Raw genomic sequence first — 21,102 nt, forward strand, 5'->3', positions numbered from 1 at the left:
TGGCCATGAAAGGTTGTTAAACTGAAAGCAAAAAGGTAAGATATTCTGCAAACAAGGGACATTCTTCTTCTTCTTTACTGGCGTATACATTGGCTCAGTTATATTCCAATCTACCAGCGACAAAATATTCTCCAAAGTTTCCATCGCAAATAAGCTAGTATGCTTGAATAAAAAATAATCTAAACATATTCACTTCCTCACGATAGTTTTCAAGTGACTTTTTATGGCTTAAGAGCAACCTCAGTTTGCTTATCATTTCTTCCAAAAGTACATTGAGGTTGAAAGTCATGCCCACATTATAAGATCATATTTCTCTGTGGTATACGAGGAGGTATACAAAGTGTATTAGGAAACTTTCGTTTTTTTTTTTGTAAAAATATTTATTAATTTGTCTAGTTTTATGTTGTTACCTTCATGCGATATTATTCACTTATAGTAGCATCTCTTCTAATCGCATTCTCAAATTTTATATTTTGGATAGCCTTCACCTTTTCAGAGATTTGCATTTATCTTGTAGAACGAGGGCATTTTAGGATTCTCTCTATTTTTGGAAATACGAAAACGTCAATCGGAGGCATGTCTAGTGCAGGTGATCGTAAGTGTATTGGCTTTTGCAAAGAATTCAGGAATAAGCCACGAATGTAAGCTTCCAACTAATGAAAATCACCCAGCCGATAAAAATACGTCTAACCTTAGCGCCTGCAACTGACAAAGTAAGCAACGAATGCAGCGGATTTTATCTCACTTCAGGGACACATAACCTCACTTCATGTCAGTATCATAACCTGATCAATTTGACTCTAAATCAGAATTTTAGCACTTTGATTTGAGATTGATGTATTTTCTTATAATGAAAGCTGACGCTACAAATAATCTCATTTTTTGGAAGACATTAGTTTAAGGTTTCTTCTCTCAATTTGTATTCCTGCTGCCTTCGAGTTGGTAGAGAGTTCGAGTTTAATAGCAAATACCATACAATTTCATTATTTATCTTGTAAAAGCTGTCCGCAAAATCTAAAATAACAGTCCTACCTTAGCTGGATGCAAATCTTCGTCCATTTTTGATACATAGAACCGACTGTCGATGAAGCGAACTAATCCTATTGCAGTCACCTAATCTCATGCTTTATTATTGCTATTTATTGTTCGATTTTTACTTACATATATTTTTTATTATCCCACTTTAGGCACCACCGATCTGAAGGGCCATCCGATTGTCACTGTTGATGCGGAATGCGTACTGGCAGCCGGTCTGAACTGCTACGAAATAGCAACGGTGCTACTCTACTACAGTACGATACCTGAGAGGTGAGTAAACAATTCGCGCACACCCACAATACGCGCCAAAAATGTGTCGAAATACTAAATGCTTGTCATTACCAAGAAATATTTGAAAGAGAAGTGACACGACAACTCGCTGGCGTTAAAAAAATCGATGTCAGGAAAATCGATTGCAATTAATGTGAAGCAAAATGTCAGTAAATGGGAAGTAAATTTCCCGCAAAACCGTAGGCATTACAACACCAAAAAAATAAAAAAAAATAATATGGAGGAAAATTGAGGAAAAACTTTTGCAAAGGTGCAACAAAGCTGTTCGAGTGATGTGTTGGCTGACAAAAGCTGCGCATGCGCACGCAAAATGCGTGTTCACAGCTGCGTGGCGCCAATAATTTTGTCGAACAACAACAAGAAAACCTAAAACGAGTCCCAACAATACGCGAAACTGAAGCGGGAAAAAATTAAAGAAATTATTGGCAAAACTCTTAGCACTACATAAAGTGCAAAATTATTGGCTACCGCCGTTTGCAATTACGATTTCGACGAAATGCGCGACAAGGAAGTCAAGCGAACGCATTTTAGCAACCAAACAAGCAGTGTTGCATGCCACAAACTATAGCTTTTTATAACGCTAGGTCGGGTCTAAGTAGCCAAACATATAACTGTATGTTTAGGTATGTGTATGTGTGTGTGTGCGCACTTATTGCGAAATTGGTGTGCCTTTGGGAAAAATTCAAATCAAATGAAATCAACACGCGTTCAAGCGCAGATCGCTGATTGGATACGCACGCCACATTGCACGCTGCCGCCACAAAGTTCCACAACAACTTAGTAGACACACTCAAACACTCCAACACACACACACGCGCGCACAAGTGAGGCTAGTTAGGTTGCTGCAGCTTTCTTTCCGCTTATCAGCACCGCCGCATCGCGCTGTTGCGCTCCCTTGGCCGCCACCGCGCGCACTCGCCGGCGCATTTGCGCCCAGCCACCCGGCCATGCGACCGCATTCGGCAATTCGGATCGTTTGCGCACTTTGGCTGTTTGTAATTTCACACTCACGTCTGTGTATTTAGTGTTGCCGCGAAATTTACAATACCGTGCCATATTTTCCGATTTCAATTGCTTTGTTTGTTCGCCTGCCGTACGTAAGCTGCAAAGCTTGTGGCATGCAGCATGTGGCAAGTATGCATGTTGTTTATTTTATGTGTGTGGCAAAGTTAATTTTATGACTGCATTTTTTGACGTCAACAACAACGTCTCTCTATTGACAACGATCGCTGTGCTGCCGCGCTGTGGAGCGGCCGAGTCGCCGCCGCGACGCTGTTGGTCACACGCTTTGGCAACGTTCACGCACAGTTGTTTAAATATTGACGCACATGCGCAGGCCCAAATGTGCATTTCCAATAGACGCAGATTGGCATGCCAACACATACATATATGTATATATACGCTTGTATGTTTCTTCAGTGTTAGTGGGAGGGGCTGTGGTACTTCGTGCGTTGGTTACTGTAGCTTTCGGCTGCCACCTATTTGTTAGGTCTTCTTAATGTCAAGCGTTTATTTACTCAAAGCTACTGCCGGACATAGACATAGACTCGATGTAGCGAAATTCATGGCACACCCAAAGAATTAGTACTGTGGGCGGTGTTTGAGTAAAAACGTAACAAATTGAAAAACAAATTTTAAACATTTTCTGTAAACTCACCAATGATCTAATCGTTCATCAGTGCTGTTGAATTTGTAAATCATTACTGTTATAATAATTGAAACTCAGAAATATCGGCCCGCTTCTCAAGTAATTTTAAAACTTGACAACTGTCAGTTACTCGTATTTTTTGAGTCTTATTAACCATTCTTGAATAAGCTATTTTTTCCCTCCTAAATCAATTCAGTCTACAGAGTACTTGGCATTTAAGCAGAAGCAACCATGGGTTGGCTTAGATAATCAATGTTCTCAACAATGAGGAATAGTGTCGAAACGCCTAAGAATTTTACCGCAATACACCACTGTGCCACAAATGATAAAACTTGATGTGCTCATTTCCCACTTTGCATACATCAATATTTGTATATCCGCTCCTTACCTCTCAATCCTACTCATAAATAAGTACTTGTACACCCGCAAACAGCAAGCTGTCACTTTAAGTTGCAAATGTTGACAAGAAGTTGCCAATTAATATTTGCATTTGGTGGCAACAACATGAGGCCGCAGTTATGGCAGATGCTAATAGATGCATTTGTTGTCAAAAAGAGATGATTAAGTGGAGGCAACTGTGCGAGTGTCAAGACAAATATAACGGTACACAACGGACTAACGCTAACTAATTGCAATTGACCTCGATGTTGCACATTAGTATTTCACGCAGCGCGCGCAGAATCCACACATACACACATCCATGCATATGCACAACTAAAAGCAAATATTCTTGGAAATCATTGAATAAATTCCAACAAAGCGCTTTTCGCTGACCCGCAAAAGCGGTGGCCAATAAATCACAAGCTCACAAAAAATGCTCAAAAATATTTTCACTTCAAAAGCGCAAAAAAAATAAACCGAATTAGAAACCTTTCGGGTAATAAAAATTCAATTTGTCGTGAGAAAATCTTGAAAATGTAGAAATACCCGCGGGACACACATGAAGCGTCAGTCGGCAGTGTGTCAGCCGCATAAGCAATTGGCAGCCGATCAGCAGCACCTACAAATATCGCAGGTCCCCATCCGCCTGCCCCTATACACACCAAGCTGTTAGGCTGCCACACTGGCACAGTTTCGAGCGAAATGTGTGGCGGATGCAGGTCAGCGCGCGTTTTCCTAGAAAGACAGCTACAAGCACAGCTTCCTTCCTTCTTCTACTTCTCTTCTACAGCACTTAAGATTCTCGGCAATCAATTCTTTTGCATAGAAAAAGTGACTTAAGAACCGCGAAAAGGGAGCACAGCAAAAAGGAGCAGCATTTGCGGTCGTCATCATTCATGGCCTGCACTGCCCTATGCCACAGATATGTGCGCTCGCAGCATACCTGCATAAAAACATAAAATTAACGTGTCACGAAACTGTCAAAAAAACGCATTCTTATTCAGTCTGAAGTCGGGCAACAGTCAGCCAAGCGGCACACACCAGCGGCGACGTCAGCAGCAGCGCTACAACGGACAACGTGTCCGCCTTGGCCTGTCCGTTCTGTCCGCTCTGACCGTGCTGGTGCTGCCTGCCTGACTGACTGTCCAACTGCATTTAAATTGAGTTTGAAAGAACAAAGTTAAAAGCCGCCAACACTAAGCTACAGCCACAGCTCCCAACGCCCCACACCGCATACACCAGGCTGAATGGTTGGTAAGCGCGCAAGCCCAACGGCTGGCGAATATGACTGAGTGACGTGCCAAGCCTGACTTAGAATGCGCCATGCCATTTATGATCTGCTTCCACTGTTGCCAATACAAACAGTTGGGTATATGGTATATACAACTGCTAACTAATACATATAGACAGCGAGTGAAGTGTGCATATAGTCCCTATAATTTTGATAACTGATTGTTGATCCTGTCGTTCAAGTTGAAATGGCCCTAAGTGAAATTCGGACGAAAGAAGTAACAACAATAATTCTAGTGCTGAATGTTCTTTAGAATGAAGGTAAAGGAAGTATTCATGTCATGACAGCCCTGCTTCGACATCACTGAGTTAAAATTCGTTCGTTGGAAAAATAGGAATATTTACTTAGTATCAAATAATGCCTTATATGAATAATGAAATATTCTAATGTCTTTAAAATCCTCCAGATCGTCATTGACTTAAGACTTAAGAATTAAGTTTAGAAGCTCAACATATACATTTTCGGTTCATAACTGTGTTTATCGGAAAACCAAAGTCAGGTGGTGTGTAATTGTATTTCAGAACTATATGCCAAAAAGTGATGGGTTAGGTGGGAAATGAAAATTTCGGAAAGCAAACAAAACTTTTGAAAAACTTATGCCGTATGTGAGTTTAGGCAGATGCTCAGCAAAACCTGGGATATTTTTCCCTCCCTCATACACAAGGGCTACACATCGATTGTCAGACCAATTTTGCTATACGGTGCAGTTATGTCGAGGACGGACTTCTACCTACCCGAAGCCAATAGAAATAGTTCAGAGGGTTGTTGTACTATGCCTAACGGGATCTATAGACCTTTCGCTGAAAGCTGTATGGCAAATTCGGCGATTCGTGGAATCTTCGGGATTAGTTCAGTGGGAAGTGGCGGTTTGCCAAACATCGACTATATGATTCCACTTTTAGACGGCTTGAAAATGGAGCACGGAGTTTATGCGGGCATAAACTGTCCAGAGTTAGGCATGAGGGAAATTTTTAAACGGCCGGACCGCTGCATTACATTTCAAGTAGAGGTCTTTGCTATTGGAAAAGCTGCGAAGCTATCCTCTAATGCATCAGCAGGCAACTCTGGGTACAGTCAAGTATATCATCCAGAATAGTCTTGCATAGCACTAAAGGGTGACTACTCTTCATGGACTTCGGAACTCGATCTGGTATCGCAAAGGACCAAAACTGATCTATGCAGAGTAAACCAAACTAACTTAACTTAATTTAACCTTAGGCCGTTTTATAATGAAAACATATTCATTTGAGTTTTCGCATTCTTTACGCAACCCACTAAATATTTTAACTATCCCATCATGGGGTGATTATGTGGCCACAAAAGTGGCAAGTTGATTGGCATTTGCTGCATAACGATATCATTATCCCCGACGTCATCTTTCAACATCATCGCCAACATAATCCCCATATCATTGTCAACATCAACTTAGCCATCAGCCACGGTTGTCATGTAATTCAAGCGGCACAAGAATTCTCAAGCTGCTAACACCACAGGCAAGTCCTTTATCAAGCGATGGCAGGCAAGTTGCCGAAACCCAACGGGTCGCGTAGACAACACGGCTGAATGGTTTCTTAGTAGGAATTATGGCATATAGAATTTTAAAATAAATTTGCATGCCACTTCCAGAGTACATATAGGTGCTTATAAATAGGTGTGTATGTATGTCAGTGCAAGTCCATGTATTGCTCTCGAAAGCTGTGGTTGCGGCGTGACTATCGCGATTGTGCTAAATGCTTCAATAATTTCGCAAGTTACTCCAGGCGCATACTCTTTATGAATATGGATGTATGTACGCTCACATGTGCTAAGATATTAGTTTCTAGAATATCAGCCTAAGGCTACGATACCTCGGACTTTGATGCTCTTTAACTATTTTTAAACCTTTCAGCGGTGCATGAAGGGAAATTAAATTATCGCAGCTCACATCTTGACCTCATTTGCAAAGACGTCAATATTGGCTGGTGGTTATTATACCCAAGCATTGTATGCAGCACTAGGGTATTTTGAAAGTGTGCTTTTAATGGTGACGTGGAAGCATAATAAGAAATATATAAAGATTGTGGTAATAAAATTACCATAAATCCTGGGTAAGGGATAAGTCGCGAAGCTAAGTCATAATTCTCCACATTTTTGCTTGCAAATGAAAGCGTAAGCAATGGAATAGAGACCGTAATTGAACATAAACTTTCTCAATCTCTGAATTTAGCACCATCTTTTTGCCTCTACGTCCTAGCCACGATCTTTTGGATGTCCAATCATTTAATAATTATTATCAGTTGTCTAGTAATAGTCTGTAGACGACCTTGAAACCACTTGTTATAGGATACTGGAAAATTTCAAATAATTTTGTAGACCTTTAAGTTTGATATTGGCCAAGTAAGCTAAAGCTAGAAACATCAAGCTCATAATTTTACCACTATTTTGTTCTATACTTAAATGATGAAAGATCAGAGTTGGATAAAATGTATCCCTGTGATTAAGTCTTGAGAAAACATCAACTAAAATATATTTGGAGAAAGCTAACCTCACTTTTAAGAATTATATCTGAATTTCCGTTACTTTACTTGATGCCAGGATCCATAACCCCTAACAAGAAAAAATATATGCAAATTTTAAAAGAGAAAAGTGCTACGAGTAAGGAACAAATAACCGCATACCTCTGCCATATAATTTTATTAAAAAAATTAATAAACTACACATTTCAGATAACAAAATTTTTTGTCTAAAAAAGCAAAATAAAAATGCAAATAAAAATCCGTTTCACTCGAATTCAGCCCCATCTTACATATATATTTAAATTTTACCATTCTTTTAGCCAGTCGAAGATGATTTTATTGCTGAGCAAAGATGTTGACATTGATTAAGTGCTTAGTTGTAGCGCTTTGACTTGTTCAATGGGCCGAACGAATGTCTTAAAGTGAAACCCTTTCAAGAGCCCTTCAATGCCGTCGTAAAATAAAAATTAAAATGATAATAAAGCGCTTAAATTCTTATGGTCTATAGAAATATCTAAACAAGTATACGCTGCTTAATTCACTAAATTTCACGAAAGTAAAAAGCGGCCCAAGTCGAAATCACTAGTACTAAACCAACAAAGAAATATAAAAAAATCTAAAAATCCATAAAATTATATTCATTAAAAGAACAAATTTTATAGCCTACGGCTTTTCACTCAGCAACATTTAGTTGGCTAGTCGCCAGTCGCCAGCACACAGCTCCACCCAAAGCTAATACCTTTTAATTGCCAATCAGTACACTTTAGTTGGCGGCGCGCAGCTGTGAAATGTTACAGAGGTGACGCCAATAGCGTAGCATCGGCAACATTGATGCCAACACCTTGGGCGCAATAAAAATTTCACAAGCCAGCACTTGACTTGCGCACCAAACGTTAGACGTTAGAGCATGGCGTGAGAGCACATGCGCGCAAGCCCTCGCTTAACAGCAGATCGATAAAATATTCTACAATTCTTTTGATCACGTGACCGGTTGCCTGCATTTTTATACTCGCATAAAAACTGTAAACTGCTTGTTAAGAAGCTGTTACACAACTTAGTAAGGGCGATTTCAAGACACTTTGCTATACAAACCAACAAAGCCTAGCGACTTCCTCATAACTGTGAGTCCTTTATGGTGTGTAACATATGGAAAAACAGCTCGCGCCATTAATTGTTGCAACAACTTTCAATTAAAAGTTTTAGTAGCGTCTAGGTGTGCTATATATCACCACTCACTCAGAGTTACTGATGTAAATGTCTTCTCTTTAATTTCATCTAAAGTTCTTTCTTCATGCTTCTCCTTCTTTCTCTAACAGTGGGAGACAGGTGAAAAGTGAAATTTTATTAGTCTTACATTCATATAAGTATCTTATTAAGCACAGTTCAGCCACTTTGCCTTTATTGTTTCTTTCATACAGATGACACTCCACGCTGCGCTATAAAATTCTAAATGATTACGGTGTCTCCATAAAGTTTTTACGAATCATTAAAATCTCTTCGGTGTGACTTTTACAAATTCTATTTTGTTCTTGCTTTTACTTTTCGTTTGTGCTCTTGGTTTGCTTTCGATCTCTGTAGCACGATTGCAGCGTTTTCGAAGTCGAGAAAATCACTTAGCTGAATAAGCGCTGTATGTGGTTAAACATCAGAAAAAACGATTTTTTGGGTTAAAAAATAAATTTAATGAAATTAATGTTTGAAAGAGTGATTTTTGATTTTGTTGAATTCAATATTAATTTTTAATAAAGCACAATTGTTAATTTTATATTTAGAAATTTCATTTGTTGGCTAAGAGAAATACAACATTCGAATTTCAACACCAAATTCTTCCCCTTGGTTTCGAAAAATTTAGCTTATGAAAATGATAGCTGAATATAACATTTCGCGGAAGTTCTAACCTATTTTTGTATTCAGCACTTTATTCAGCCACTATTATTTTAAGCTGATTACTAAATTCAAGGTATCATTTAGAAAAGAAAGGAGTCTTTATTCGATTTCACTGCTGATCGTTAATTTATCTTCAAATTTCTCCATTGAAAACCGCTATGAAAAACAAAAATTAAATAATCTCAGCGTTTATGAGGTACAGAATCACTCTGCGATACATAATAGCAGAACTTTTACATGAAGACCTCGGACAGATAGGTTATTCTCTAGTCTGAAATCGCGAATCTAGTCTTAGTCGGATATCGGAACATCGATACTTCAATCTTCGTTTGAAGTTTTGTTTTATGTTGAAAAATTGACAGTCCTTATAACTTTAGTTGCCAGTCAGCTGTAAGTCTATTTCAGTTCTTATCTTATCTGCGTTATCTTTTATAAAAATTTAAAGTCCCTTCCGACTGAACAAAAAATACGAAGAACAAGTAAGTGTCTCTTAATTAATATTCTGAACGTCTTCATTAACGCACAAGGCACAAGAATATTCTTTAAGAGTGGCTAAATACATGATCTGTCTACTACTTTTTATGTCTCTGTTGCTGTGTGTGCGCCAAATCCACTATCCCCTAAATCATTGAGTCTAAGCGATTCATGTTAATGGGTGCGCTTGTCTGAGATCTTTATTTCGAAATTCCAACAACTTTACAAAAACCGTTTAAACAAGTATTTTTGCGCATTATTTTTCGCGCACACGATTGCACACACACACTTACTCGTACTTACGAATGCACATAACACAGATTCCCCGACAAATCTGTTTAGGCAAGTATATGCAACGAGTAGCTCGCAGGCAAATTATGACAAATACACGCGACATTAACCCAAATTACTGCAACAGCATGCTGCTGCTGCTCGCACAGACACACACACGCACCAACAAACATTTGTAGCGCTTATTAAATGTTCGACCACAAGCTGCGCGAACAGCGATCTTCGCAACAAGCGACAATAATTCAAACAGCACTCATCCAAATAGCAAAAATTAATAATTCCCAGCTAGTAAGGTGAGGCTGAATACGAACGCAGACGACTTTGATGTTCTCTGGTGACTTGATTACAGGTATATACTAATTTAGATACAATCTTGCTGCGATTTCGTTAATTAATAAGTTGGATAGAACGACTTAATCTAATCAAGAAAAATAAAAAGGGGATGCGATACTAAATTTATAGAGATTTAGCTTAGCTATATGTAGTCTTCTTCGAGATACATACTTTGTAGCGAAGCATAAGCGGGAATTCTTTCCCCTTTTGCACTCAAGTTGGTAAAACTTCAATAAGTAATATCGGTCAAAGTTTATCTGTTAAAAGGAATGAATGAAGGGTTATAAAATAAGGAAAACATCATCTTAATCTCAGTAGAAGGGTACCTGGTACCTATCTCTCTCCTTTAGTCTATCAGCTCTGCAATTATATTACAAGTAAAATTATTGCCTAGTAAACGAAAGGATTATAGAGAAGACATTATGAGACCTTTACATAGAATTACATACCTTGACCTCACTAGAAAAAACGTAGTGAATACTAATGGAAAATATATTAACGAGTACAAATTAGAAATATTAACTTCCGCTCAGAAATATGGGCAAAGAGCCATAAGAGTTCTTTCCCACTTGTAGTTCAAGGAGTGAAATCTCTGAAATATGTAAAAACAAAAATATGGATCACACTAAGAAATTTCATATGAAATATATACAGACTCACAGTGACACTTACAGCGACTTAAAAACAATAAATTACTTTTGGCAGAAAATAGATGGTATACCCTTGCAGACTTCAGCAGTTTCATATATGAAATACTTGACCTAGACTAAGTGTTAGAACTTTGGGCCGAAAAATGTGGTAAAGTCACATAATAGTACCCCAAAATAGTTTATACCTTGGATCTGAAGAGCTTTATTTAAGACAATTAACACTGGGTCACGCAGGGGTTAAATACATTAAAGAGATCTCTTGGTAGGTTAAGCCAAAATAAGCTACGAGCAATTCAAAGATGAAATAAAAATTTTAAAATACGCCAGACGCACACAACAATTACGGTAAGAAACCTGGATAAAAACTGGCTAAAAACTAAATAACGCTACTATCTGCAGTCAATGCCAACTTAGTGTGCATTAGTTGGTTTCCCAAGATGCTAAGCCCATTTGAATGGACTCAGCAGAGTTCGCAAAAAAAAAAAAATCCCAAATACGCTTTAAAACAACTGACAAAAACTAAAATTCCAACACAGCTCAAAGTGCGAAGTCACTCAGCCAACGACAGCAAATTACACGAGACTCTACTAACAACAACAACAACAACAACAACAAAAGCAAAACCCATCACATCGGTGAGAGAGAACAAAAACTGCGTAGGTTGATCTGAAGAAGCGCTGCGCCTCTAGGCATGCCGCATGCGCCGTCAAATCGTATGCCCCCTTGTGTGTTTGGCTGTCGAGTGGCGAATGTCGTTGACTATGTTGTTGCCAACATTGACAGACAAAGTAGTCGCTGATAATGCTGACCACATGCGGCGTCATTTCAATTAAATAGCGAGCGTGTTGTAAGCTGCGACAAGCGGCTTACCTCGCACCTTCGGCGTTCGGCTTGGCATTGCCTCGGGTTATTCTACATCTAGAATTTATTTTCATGCATTTATTTATCGTTGCTGTTTGTGCCACAAATGAGCGATAATAAATAAATGATTGTGTTCGATTACTACAACAGCGAGAATACTCAGGCAGGCGATCGCCGGTGTGTGTGCAGTTGGGCAAATGGTGAATGCAATTTTCGTTGACAAGAAAAAAAAATCAATAATAATGATATTTTCTGTGTCAGGGTTCAGTTTGTAAATTATGCGAGCCGGCTACAAAATGCGTAAATATTTATAGGTTTTGCAAAAATAAATGTGCCCTGCAGGAATAGTAACACCGCTAGAATTAGACTTATGTTTAGTAAGAACTCATCTGCCGTACGCAGATACTTACCAGCTTTATAACTGTATAACTAAATCCAAAGCAACTTGATAGTGCTAGTCGTAGTCTAATCACATTTGTAGGCACCAACTTACTATTGCCTGGACATTCATGTTAGAGCTACTTATAACAAACCGGCTCCTGCCAATCGTCATAAAATTTGCGAAACTATTCTCCTCAAAACTTTGAACGAGCTCCAAGAAATTTAACAGATTCCATTAGATCAAATGGAGCCTCTGATGAAATCATGCTCGAAAATATCGCATTCCCGGCTTCTTTCAAAACTACTGAAGAAATACCATGTATATCCTTTTTCCGGAAGTCTTTTTAATCCAAAAAAGTCTTGAGAAATGTCGTATTTAGTGGCACAAACTGTAGTATATTTTCTGCCGTTGGTATTTCTAAATCTGTTCATCTTAAGATCAGTAGATCTTATAAGAGTCCATGTTGGCTCTACATTTATTGTAAATCAAAGGCTTTGCAAAGAACTGTGGTTCTCTCGATATAAAACGTATCGAAGATCCTTGCTTACAGCAAAATTCCAATAAGCAAATAACTTTGACTTCCTCTATTAATACCATCTGATCAAATTTGAGTCGGACTGATCCTGATTTAGTTTTTTTTGAAAAAGGACCAATATACCTGAATCTCTTGCTCGTCGAGTGAGGTTGGAAAAAGTTGCTTAAGAAGTTAGCTGATAACCCTACTGATGGTGAGACCTCACCACTGTTCTCTTCTAACCTGAAGTAATGTAGTACTCTTCAATCTAAATTATTTCCTACAGGGCTATCCCTTGCCATTGTATTCATAAATGCATTTGAATGACTATTTACGAGTTTATACACAGATCGGCTAATGATCGATCATTTATCTAGTTCGCAGAGCTGTTCTCAAGATACGAACGCACGCAAACACACATACACACTCACGCATATTTTATCGATTTGCTGCAGCTGGAAAAATCTCGGGTACAAAACGTGTACATATCTCTAACGAGTTTTAATGTTTATCTGCATCGCCTTCATGCAATTCATTCACTTTTTTTGATAATCAGTCACGCATTTTGCTAACCAATTTTTTGTTTTCATTTTCAATTTGAATTTGCAGAACTTCAGCAGCGAATGCTAATGACCGTGCCACAACGCAGCAGCAGCAACCTTCAATGCAACAACAACAAACACAACACAGCCAACAAAAGTCCCCGGCAGAACCAGCGTTCGTCAACCGTCCGTCGACACCAAAAATGGCCAGCGCAGTGACGGCAGCGACGTCGGCATCTGGCAACTCCGCAAGTGTGTCAGTCACCTCAAATGTCACAACAGCCACCGTCACCGCCGCTAAATCACCCGCCCATGCGACTGCTGACAGCAACAACGCCACCAACAGCAACGACAGCAACTACAGCGGCAGCAGTGGCAGCCCCGGTGCTGCAACACCAACGTTCACCATTCTAATTGCCATCGAAAAGTCGGGCCAAATGTGCGTAATCGACTTAATTTGCCAAAGTCTGCGTCTACTGACAAGGCAAATTGCGTATTGCGAAATTCTTGCCGTTTGCCTCGAACACAAGTTATTGCTGGAACAACAACAACAACAACAACAGCAGCACTCAGCATTTGGCAATAACACGGCTGTCAGCAGTTGCGCTAATGGCGAGAATAACGAAAGTTGCATTAAGGTGAGTTGCACCCACACACATTAACAAAACTGAAAACAGTTAAACTACAACTGCAACAACATAATAACACAAAATTGTACTTTGGCCACATTGCACGCGCTTGTAAGCGCCGGGCCAAAATTTATGGCCAACTTTTTGATTTCCCATATTTTTATGGGAATTTATTTTGGAGTCTTATATTCTTTATTCCAAAAGCCAGAGATTTATGACATTAAGAAAATTTGGACCGGTGCTAACAGACAATACTTTTTCGTAATTATTCTGAAAAACTTTATGTTCGATTGAGAGCATCCATAATCATTAGAGTCCTTGAATAAAAGTGATTAGAAGTCTCAGTCATCATTGAAGAAAGTTCAGAATAACAAGTAAGGAATAGCTAAGTTCGTGTATAACCGAACATTTCTTACCTTTGCGATTTGCATAAGACCTGTTAGTTCTATGGCGTCTAAAGCGAGTTTTCACCCTCTTTTATTCATTTTAAGTGATCATATTACGGCCATCGCCGGACCCGTATATTTTTCATCAAGGTATCTCAATTTTTACACAAGTTACAGCTTGCGCGGACGGATGGACGGACAGACAGTCGTTTCGCCATCCTAATCATTCACATATATATAACTCTATATCTATCTTATTTGGTTTTAGGTGATGCGTACAATCGTTAAGTGAAAAGCTATTATACTCTGTAGCAATAAGTTGAAAAAGTTTAAAAATCCTCGCCAAGAAAAAATTAAAAAAAAATCATTGTGACACTACTTGTATGTGTGCTCTTCATATCCTTCTAACTCAAACTTTAACAAATGTACCTTTGAAGAAGATCTTTTCGATATTATTGAAGGTTTAAAGAGAGAACGCCATAAATATCTCATCGGATCTCATCTCGCTTATAAAGTTCAGCATAAGCATTTTAAGTGAGATCAAGCCCTAAGAATTTATTTTTTTATTGCAACAAAAAAATCAATTTCGCCTAATCTACACCTTCTTTCAAAGAAAGATTTTGAGCATAACTAATATGAAATCTTAACGAAGCTCTCTTCAACAAATGTAGCGATTATCTGCCACTAAACCAATTTCTTCGCAAAGCCAAACTTTTGGAACCGATCCTAATGTAAAGCTTACAGATATGTCACAAAAAAATTAAATCCCCGCCTTGGAAACTCATCCTAGAGCTTTGACTCATTTTTGTCACACAGTCTCTCCACATCTCTCTCTTTCTCTGAATAAGTAATAAGTTCTATTGCTGAAACAATACTTGAGAAAAATAGATAGGATTGCCTACTAAAGTTAAGACCCGTAGAATGGATTTAAATGGCCAAATAAATCGAAAATTAACATTCGAAACAAATTCAAACTCTGAAGAAGGCACTCGTTTACAGTTACGAGTAAACTACTGTTTAGTTCCTGTTTAGATTGTTGTGTAGTTCAATCATAAGACTTCGTACAAATATAGACTTTCAAATCGCCTCTACTGTTAGCTGGATAGGTCTTGTTAGGAATAGAATGATAAACTACAAGCCCTCAACTTTGTCAAAACAATGCTTTCACTACATTTAACAACAAATACTAATTTGTTAGCCCTCTGCTACTTAGTCTTACCGAAATTGTCACCCAAATTTCCATAAAGTACGATAAAGGGTATTAAGTGCAAATGAACATTTTCGACAATTGGCATTAAAATCGAAAATAGTTCCCAAAATAAATCAGTTGTGAACTGCTGAACTTTGTGTGTACCTCCTTCGGAGGCCAGGGCAAAGCAGCGACGAACAAAAAGCTCAGCACACGGCGAAACTGTAGTTACTTGTTAAATAAAATGAGGTAAGTGTCTTGATGTCGATTCGCTAACAATTGAATGAGTAGCAATGAGTAGTAAATAACAAGATATTGAAAGCACCACAACAACAATAAAGAAACAATAGTAGATAGAAACAATGTAGACTCCGGCTCGGACCCACAAAGTAGGAAGGAAAAAACTGTAGCTCACAGCAAGAAGAAAAAACGCTCGCGAACAAATGATCAACATCTGAGCACGCGGTTAACGCCCCGACATAACACCCAATTAACCCGATTTTTAACAAGAACCACAAAAATAATAGCAACAAAAACATTGGCAAAGAGTAAACACAAATACAAAGCGACACGAGCAAAGCGACAAACCGACAGACGGACAAACAGATGTGCAAATAGAGAAATATGTAGGCAAACGAAGCGACGACGGACCGACCCAATGATTGAATGTAGAAATAACAACAAAAGCAACAACTATCAAAATCGTAACTAACAACACACGTTTCTTTGATTTGCTCTTTCTCCCCCCTCTCTGGAACAGGAACAGCAACAGCAACAGCAAGCTGCAGCAACACCGCAAATACAACATTCGTTGAAATTCATTAGCGTCAATGAAGTCACGACAAGTGTTGCACCATCGCAAATACCGTACGGCAAATTGCAAGGTTTGCATCATCACGACGCGCGGAAGTGGCGCGAATTCTTCGTCGCACTGGAACCCTTTCAACGGCAATGCGCGACGGCGGGCCAGCGGCTAGTGGCCGCCATGAGTGACATACGCTCCGCCGACCTACAGGGTTTACCCACACGTCGCCAATTGTACGCGCAACATCGCGCGCTAAGTCGCGCGCTTATGGATTCTGAATTACATAATTTGCGCAAGCGCGGCGCTTTACAGTTAGCGCGTCTGCAGGAGCTGGCCAAATCGTTTGCGTTCGTTGCAGCGACGCCAACTGACGCCGGCGAAAATAGCCATAATCATAATGGCAACATCAGCGTGGCTAACAGTAGCAATAACAACAACAACAATGCGCGCTATTGCTATGGCAGCAGCAGCAGTGGTGCCGGTGGTGTAGGCAACAGCAATCGCCACAGCAGCAGCAACAAACTATTGTCCACCATTTCATCCATCAGCCATCTCGGTTTTGGTGGCAGTTATAGCTTTAGCATGACACATCAACAACAGCAACAACAGTCGTCACAAAGTCGCCCCGCTGCGTCAAAGTACAGCACAATGACGTCATGCGATGCCATCAGCCGGCCAACAGTAGCGGCCAACGCGACGGTAGCTAATAATGCTGTTGCGGCAGATAACTGTAGTGCAATGGGCAACGTGGATGTTGCAATTAGGCTGCATAAAGTGACATTACTATTCAATGAGGTCGATCGCGCGGCCAAGCGGCTGGAGCAGCTCACGGAGCAGCGTCGTGAGCGTTTGCGTGAATTGACGCGTCAGCGAGCGCTGGAGGATGAAATTAACGAGGTAAGTGTGACTGATAAAGTTCGTCTATTTGTTTGCGGGAGAAAGTGTTAGTGAAAAGTTTGTGTAATTTTGTTTCTTTTGCGAGAATAACTGACACTTTCTGTGATGTAAGCTAAAAGTTGTATTGAACGGCGATAATATGGAGGTTTCAAAAACTATTATTCTTAATTTTAGTAAATTTTTGAACTGATTAAACTGAACTGTCTAGATTTCGCGGTATTTTCAGAAGGCTAATATTATACGAAAATTTTTTGGTGATTTCATCTGGCAGAAATCAGTATGTTAGGTTTGTCTCTTTCAAAGTGATCACCGCTGATTATGTTGCATATCTGCCAGCGTTTTTCAATCCTCAAAGCACTTAAAAAAGTAATTTTTTGTGGTTTTTTTTAGCTCCTCCTTCGATGCTGTTTTTATCGCTCATTGTGCCATCCTTACATTGGCCTCTTCAGTTTTGGAAACAAAAAAGTCACAATAGAACTCATGATTCAAGGGGCCCCTGCAATCGAAGAAAGCTGCTATATAAACCTTCACATTCGACTGAAATTTGCGGGTTTTTTTCGGTCTTGGCCTATAAAGCTATTTCCATTGTGTTGATTGTGTGTTTCCAAATCACAACCAGAATGATCACCAGTTATAACCCTCTTGAGCAGATCGGGGTTGGCGCGAACTGAGTCCGACATCTTATGAGCTTTGTCAATGCGACATGATTTTTGGTCGAAAGTAAACAATTTTGCTTTCATAAAGTAACTAAACATTCAAAATGGTCGACTTTGTCAGCATAAGTAAGGAATTTGAGTAAAATCACAATGCAACAAAACAAGCGAAATTAAAGACACGTAACCCGCGAAAACTCGCGAAAAACGAAACAAAAAAGAACTTTGTTCTCGATACTTTTTGTACAAACTCGTATATCGGGATTACATCCGAAAGGAATCGTTGGATATTTAAAAATGATCAGGGTGGCGAGTTGTGTTGATTTGTTTGTCCGTCCGTCTGTATATCTTCTCAAAATTTGACGAGAGATTATTATCGAAGACATCGCTACGATCTCTGAATATATCCGACGAAACTCAGATCCTTGTATGAAAATAACTAAAAGTCTTTTGTAGGTTAGACCTACATATGCATTCTATTTTAGTTGCTTTCTCTCATAGAACGATTTGAATGTGTCAGTCTCCCTGGTCGAACGCCATGAACAATGGTTTTTCATAACAAATATATTTAAGCTTCCTTCTTTTGGGTCTTAAAAACTAGTCCATAAGTACATAAATACTTTCCTAAACTTTTTTGAAAAAAATATGTTCATAACCTCTTACACTCACTGAAAGTAAGTTTCTTTACCTTTATTTTTTCGTGAGACCCAACTTTTCTTTTGATTTCAAGGTAAGTTCCATATAATATCGAAAGCTTTCGAAGCTCTATGATGCACTCTATTCAAACAGCATGTCCTATCGGCTTGATCTCTGGATTTTACTTCACTGAATTAAGTGACATTCATCCTAAATCTTATTGAATTCATCCTCTTACGAGTATAACTAAAGGCCAAAGTTTTCATTGGAACTTATTGACAAAATTCTAAAATCTTCACTTCAAAGGGTTCTAGCACGTCACTCCACTGAACTTTTTGTTACAGTTTATTTGAATAAAAATTATGAAGACATCATTAAGATATTGCTTTTCACAATCGACTCTTTTGTCAATTAGCTTCATTCTCCGACGTTTCATGTTTGAATGGTCTTAAATTTTCCCTTCAAAGCGCCCACCGTAGGCAGTGACTCAAGCACAGAGACGTATTTTAACTTATTTTTTCTCAGGGGACAAACTATTCAACGATTTGTACTACTTTAATCATAATTTATTTATTTTTAAGTAAATCCGTTTTCCAACAGCAACTCTTTCAACGTACCGTAATCGGATACCATTCGTACACAATATTATTCAGCAAACATGGTCCAGCGCCAACAATGAGAGTAGGTTAACAACGGCTAAAACCCACAAATGAAATACCAACCGAAATATTATTTGCAATTTAACAAATTTAATAAATGATGTACACCGAAGCACCGAGGCACCACAATAAAAAAAATTAAAACCCAATCCGGGGGAAATATGCAATTGTGTGACTGAAAGATATTGCACAAGCCTTTGTAATCTTCACAACAAATATGACATAGTCGCTTGTAATGAGTGCTGTTGTTAGTGTTGTTGTACATTTACACGTAAGCTGAGACACGCTCCTCTTTCTCACCACAAAATCGGCTTTGTCGCCTCTTTTCTTTTTGTCACTTGACACTCTTTGACTTTTCAACTCTTGCCCATTAGTGATTACCTGTGGACATAGCTGGCACTCACACAAATACACACACACTCATACACTTGCATACACACGAGCAAACAAACGGCAATAAGCGATTGTGTATTTCGATTTTGGTTCATCGTTGCAAAACGAAGTGGTAACTGAGCGCCTTGAGCAAATACGCGCTGCACGATTTATCAATTTGTTAGCCGTGAGTTTGCCTGTTCCGAAGTCAAAATACGAAAAATAACTGTAATGCAGCCACAACGGTACATGTGTTTGTTTGGTTCGTGCTTGGCTTTGCTCAGGCCTTTAAGCTACGATATGATGATTATGAAATTGCATCTTCGATTAATCAAAATTTCGAAGGAGTCTGCACATACACGCAAACATGCATAAACACATACATACATACATGCAAACAATAATGGTAATGTATGTAATTTCGCATATTAATGAAGGTGCACATGGGTGTTATGAAAATGTCGCTGCAAGGCGAGTTGAACGACCCGGCCGTTAATAAGCAACCTTACGGTTTTTCAATATTTCACAGTTATGTGCTAAATATTAGCATTTAGAAAGAACTTCAGCCACTTTCTAGCGATTTTATAAAAAAATTTCTTTTTTGGCTTATCATCATTCCTTAGCGGTAGTCATTTGATTTTCCTCTTTTCTCGCTTTCGCGCTCAATTTGCATTTTGCTGTTGGCAAAAAATTTATCTTCGCATTGAAAAGTGAAAATCTTTGAAATAAATCTGGTAGCAATTAGTAGCGCCAACATTTCAACGCGTCTTCCTCGACGCTTGTAACTATTTATTCACTAATGAATTATCGGCGAATTTCTAATGATTTGCATATTTTGATTTATTCACACTTTCTCAGGCAGACAACTTAATTTTGACTAGCTGTACGGTAGCACAAATGCACTGAGACAAAATTTTTTCTCTTCGTGTTTTCAAATACCTTACCTGTCGATATGGAAACATGCCGAAGCTGGATAATCGTAAAATTAGGTATACAGGGGCTGGGAGAGTATACTAAATCCGTTTTATCTATTCTTTTCAACATACCAAATTATCATTGGAACGAATTTGAAGTCATAACTGAAGTCCTCGGAGACTTATAAATCTATATTTCGATATCGACTATCTTTAGATAAGAGACATATTGTCCTTCGAAGGCACTATTTGTGCGCAGTTTGATTTTGGTATCTCCATTAGAGCTTTTGTTTTATAAACAGATTGTAATCGAAACCTTATATGTATGAGGTATGAGATTTCTCCAGAAAGTGAAACGACCAACGCCTATTATTCAATTTACTATACACTTATGGATAAATTTAGGGTTTCTGATATTTTGTGCTCTATCTGATGTAGCTTTCTCGGTTTATCGGCAAGTGTAATATTTTGAAATTTCTTTAGTCAAGGTTCAGTCCACTTTTTGAAAATTAAAAAACCACTTTTACTATCGAAGCTCAATTGCTTATAATCTAATAGAAGATGGAGTACTTTGTGCGCGTGGCATTGGATCGATTCGATTCTTTAACCTGACCTTTTTAGGGTATCAAAACCCACATGGATTGGAAAAACAATAAGTTTCGATCATTTTTACATATAAAGCCCATTATCTAACTTCACTTTTTGCAAAAATAATCATTTCCCACAATTCTAAGAGATTTTCAACTGTAGCTTTGGAGGTATGCTTCTTTCAATATATTTTTCAATTGAAAAACATTATATATTTTAACTTCAAAAATTTCGAAACAATAAATGCAACATTTTTTTCTCCCAGTGCACTGCTGCTTTATGCCTGCAGCGCCGCG

At 38.7% G+C, this 21,102-nt stretch overlaps 1 protein-coding gene across 1 annotated transcript; it reads left to right on the forward strand.

The window, feature by feature from the left end:
• Positions 1-1,187: 1,187 nt before the first annotated feature.
• On the forward strand, positions 1,188-17,163 carry LOC125780229 (uncharacterized; the record flags this gene model as incomplete). Its single annotated transcript, XM_049462101.1, is given in 3 exon segments — positions 1,188-1,308; positions 13,146-13,716; positions 16,043-17,163. Coding segments are annotated over 2 exon segments (1,509 nt in total). The 3' UTR covers positions 17,036-17,163.
• Positions 17,164-21,102: the final 3,939 nt, after the last annotated feature.

Source organism: Bactrocera dorsalis, unplaced genomic scaffold (genome assembly GCF_023373825.1).
Source record: "Bactrocera dorsalis isolate Fly_Bdor unplaced genomic scaffold, ASM2337382v1 BdCtg288, whole genome shotgun sequence".
Lineage (NCBI taxonomy): Eukaryota > Metazoa > Arthropoda > Insecta > Diptera > Tephritidae > Bactrocera > Bactrocera dorsalis.